General features: G+C 35.4%; 1 protein-coding gene across 6 annotated transcripts; it reads left to right on the top strand.

Annotated features, from left to right (window-relative positions):
- Positions 1-912: 912 nt before the first annotated feature.
- LOC106776731 (ATP-citrate synthase beta chain protein 1-like) lies at positions 913-3,989 on the top strand. 6 transcript variants are annotated; one of them, XM_014664226.2, is made up of 7 exons: positions 1,012-1,482; positions 1,706-1,709; positions 2,625-2,730; positions 2,859-2,935; positions 3,046-3,087; positions 3,192-3,466; positions 3,709-3,989. In XM_014664226.2, exons 3-7 carry the CDS (start codon positions 2,634-2,636, stop codon positions 3,815-3,817), a joined length of 600 nt encoding a protein of 199 aa, XP_014519712.1. In that variant the 5' UTR covers positions 1,012-1,482; positions 1,706-1,709; positions 2,625-2,633; the 3' UTR covers positions 3,818-3,989. The 6 variants fall into 6 exon arrangements, with proteins under 6 accessions (XP_022640548.1, XP_014519712.1, XP_014519755.1 ...); XM_014664269.2 differs by having other exon boundaries at positions 1,014-1,482; positions 2,686-2,730; XM_022784834.1 differs by having other exon boundaries at positions 1,037-1,482; positions 2,686-2,730; positions 3,197-3,466.
- The last annotated feature ends 244 nt before the right edge of the window (positions 3,990-4,233 follow it).

The raw sequence follows: 4,233 nt of genomic DNA, 5'->3' as shown, positions 1-4,233 counted from the left end.
TTAAAAATAGTAATTGATGATTATAAAATTGTATATGTACTAAAGAAGTATATGAATAAATATTGATTTGAAATCGGGTGTTAATTTCTAGAGAAACGTAAAACTTCTACAAGGGAACTTATTCCATCCACATGGGTTGCAAACTTATATGCAGAGTTTGCAAAAGAAAGGGAAAATCCAAACTTATATGCACTTTCTTCATGGTTGTATTTGTTTAAATTGGTTAGGACTTCATATGCAGAGTGTTGGTGTAATTAGTTTCCTAGATGCTTCTCGTGTTAAGTAACATAGCATTTATGGTTTAAGTTTTGTAATATGAATGTAATCTATCTATATCTTAACTTTTTTGTGGGTACACGTCCACATTCTCTTCAAAATGGACACTTGAGCAGGTGGTAATTGTTGATGATGGGAGTACCGATGAAACAAAAAGAGTAGCTTTTGAATTTGTTAGGAAATACACAGTAGACAAGGTAAGGGTCATCCTCCTAGGAAGAAACCATGGCAAAGGAGAAGCAATCAGAAAAGTGAGTCTAATTTAAACTATAGTATCTTTAAATATAATCATATGAAAAGTCAAATGCCCCTGTGTCACACTATGCTTATTGATAATTTATTAAGGCTTTCTTCTTTCCTTGAAAGCATTGTATTACAGGGAATGTTGCATTCACGTGGTGAATTACTTCTCATGCTTGATGCCGATGGAGCAACTAAGGTCACAGACCTAGAAAAGCTCGAAAATCAGGTTAATGGAATTCTACAATGGCAGTTTTCAGAAATCTTTCAATCAAATCTTAGAACAATATTCTGGTGCCAAATCTTGATATGCATTGTTTAATGCTTTGACATCATATTCATGCTGTTGCCAAAAGCGAATATCACCATGGAGATTCAAGCAATAGTGATCCTAGATTTAGAATTTCTGATATCCCAGTTGCTGTATTTGGCTCAAGAGCTTATCTAGAGGAAAAAGCTTTAACTACAGTTACGTGTGGGCCTCTTCATTCTTTGTTTTATTGTTGTCATACGCATTGGTCATCTTGGTTGAATAACTTCAAGAATTATTATACTTTGACACGCTGAAATATTTTGACACGGTGGTGGTTCCACATTCTGTGAATGTAATGAAGGGTGAATTTGTCTTTTACTTGCTAAATGAAACGCTTTTCTTCAATAGAGTCTGTCTCTCTCATTTCACTTTGCTGTGGTTGATTTCATTTTTGGATTTCACTTTACTATCCCTAATTTCACTTTGAGAGCGTTTCATTTTCGAAGAGGAAGTGTTCGTGCGGTGGGGCTGATAGAGAACGCGAGAAAACAGAGGAAGTGTTCGTGCTATGCTAGGGTTGGAGACTGTTGGTGTTGTAGTAGGGTTGGGGCTGATAGAAAACGCTTCTTCTCGAAGAGCAACTGTTCGTGCTGTGCTAGGGTTGGGGCTGATAAAGAACGCTTCTTCTTCGTGGATGTATGCTTCTTCTTCGTTTCTTCTTCATCATTTGTGTATCTTTCCATTTATTTTTGCTTCATTTTCGCAAAACGTAGACTACAGGGGGCAAGGGCAAGGTCGTGAGAGGGAGTGTTGCGGTAGGGAGAACAGTAAATGCTCAATCCGTGACGAGCGAGATGAGTGGTGACTGAGAGGAACTGAGAGAAGAAAGTTTGGGGAGCTGTCTAATTTGAAAAGTCTGGTTGAATGTGTAATTTGGGATGTTTGTTTGGTTAGGTTCTCTTTATGACAAAATGAATATATTATACTGTATTGAGTTGTCTCTCTCATGTGGCAGATAAATTTGATTAAAACATTGAATGAATTCATAGAAGTACTTCGATTATATGATAATTTGTGTTTTGTATTGGGTGACTGATGTTTGAAGATGACTTATTGTTAAGTAAACGGATTAGCTTAAATTTGGCGTTTGAAGATGACTTATTGTTAAGTAAACGGATTAGCTTAAATTTGGCATTTTACTGGGTAATATTGATAGATATTGTGGTTTGTATTGGTTGGGTTTGGTTATGGGGAGATGTCGATTGTTAGGACTTGTGTGGATAAATGTTGTATAGGTATTGTGAATATAGTTAGAAGTATAAGAGAATGTAATTCTGCATGATTGATTGCAATGAACATCACCATTATGTTAAGTATAAAATTATTATACAGAAACTAAACCGAAGTAACCACAGGGAATGTTTGATTGGTTTGAAGGTGAAATAAGTCTCTTACAGTGTGATAGGCTAGTATAAGGTAATTTAAAGTACAATTGATATAATTCCTGTTTTAGTGAGAAAGAATCATCAATATCTGGTGTTAGAGTAGGTGAATAAAGGTGATACGAACTTTGAATGGTTGTTTCATTTTTAAAACAGCCGACAATTAGAGTTATCGATATTATTGCTGAAGGCGTCCCTGAGTCAGACACTAAGCAATTGATAGCGTATGCTCGGGCGTCCCTAAGGCGTCTCTGAGTTATTGCTATTATGCGTTCCTTAGGCATGTGAAACATGCTCTTTTTTAAGACTATTATTGTACTATTCGCATTTCATATAGGTATTGGTTTTTGAGTAAAATATTGATATCATCTTCTAGCTTATATTTTTGTGATGCTTTACATTGGTGATATCAGATTTATATCATGTTGTGTGCTGACCACGGTCCTTGTGTCTCTGGTGCTCACAATTCTATAGTAACAGCAAGGGCTGGAAAAGACCTTGTCTCCTGTCTTGTATCGGGTAAATACTGGCCTCTGGTCTTTCTACTGCTGAAGTATGTTTGTTATCTGAGTAACTGTGTCTCTGCACTAATATTTCCTTTAAATCGTGTCTAATATTTTTCATTTGGCATTCTTGGTTCCTAACAGGCTTGCTTACAATTGGTCCTCGATTTGGGGGTGCCAATGATGATGCTGTTTGGTATTCTAAGGATGCTTATGACAGGGTATGATTAATAGGCTTTTCCCGTGAAGCTAGCTATCAGTTATTGTTTTAACATGCGATACGACACATTTTCTTGGTACATAATCTTACACCTTATGAATTTGTTGAAAGTATGAAAAAGAAGGGCATCCGTGTTCCTGGAATAGGGCACAGGTAGTGTGTGTATTTGTGTTCATTTACTATCTTTTTCTATTTGTTTTTGTTTCTATGAAGATCTAAATGTAAAATTTGGTTTTGTTCTATAAACTACAATCAAGAATAGGGATAATAAAGATAAGAGAGTGGAGCTGCTACAAAAGTTTGCACTCACATTTTCCATCTGTGGAAATACATGGAGTATGCTGTTGAAGTTGAAAACTACACCCTCACCAAGGCAAATAATCGTTTTAAATGTCGATGGTGCAATTGGGTCGCTTTTCTTGGATCTCCTAGCTGGTAGCGGAATGTTCACCAAAGAAGAGGTTGACGAAATTGTGGGGATTGGCTATCTATATGAGCTTTTTGTTTTGGCACGCTCCATTGGTCTGATAGGGTGAGTTTCGTTTTGATTGTCTTTATTTGTCAGGAAGAGCTTCATTTTTATCGTATCTGTCAGTGAGAGCGTTTATTATTTCTTTTTTCTAGTAAATAACAGATATCGTTTTTGGGTATACATACAAATTTCAATCATTCCCACTCGTAATTTGATTAGATTTTGAAATCTAAAGTGATTGTGTTGCAGATACAGCATTCAAGAGTTAAAATTAATTCATTTTTATTAATTCATCTTTTCAGGCATACCTTTGACCAAAAGAGATTGAAACGGCCATCCACGGGAAGATGTTCTGTACACAAAAATGAGGGGTTTTGTATTGCTGAAAGAACTTTGTTATGCTTCACATAAACTGTTTTTCGGGAAATCATGCATTATTAATGTTGGAATGGTTTTGTTTTTTAGTTGTTAGGCTAGTGTGTATGGGAGGCTTATTGGTATCTAGCTGTTTATAAGTTGTATTAAAAATTAATTTAAGAAATAACTTAGTTAAATTAAAATTATTCTTCTTGCTCTTGATGAAGATGGTCTCTATTCTACCATATCTCCAAATAAAATTGGTCACAAGTCCTTGGGCATTCGTGCATCACTCGGCTATTTTGTTAAAAATTGCTAATAACGACTCTAACTAAACCATGAAAACATGCCCCAATTATTTTTACTTCAACATTTGTTTGGTTCAATAAATGTAGTTGAAGAAAATAAACAAACAGTATTTCAAAAGCTTGGCGTTGAATTTTAGTCTTAATCTCTAAATCTTACACTGA

Source organism: Vigna radiata, chromosome 1 (assembly GCF_000741045.1).
Source record: "Vigna radiata var. radiata cultivar VC1973A chromosome 1, Vradiata_ver6, whole genome shotgun sequence".
Lineage (NCBI taxonomy): Eukaryota > Viridiplantae > Streptophyta > Magnoliopsida > Fabales > Fabaceae > Vigna > Vigna radiata.
Note: the sequence above shows the minus strand (reverse complement) of the source record. Positions and strands in the feature narration are given on the sequence as shown.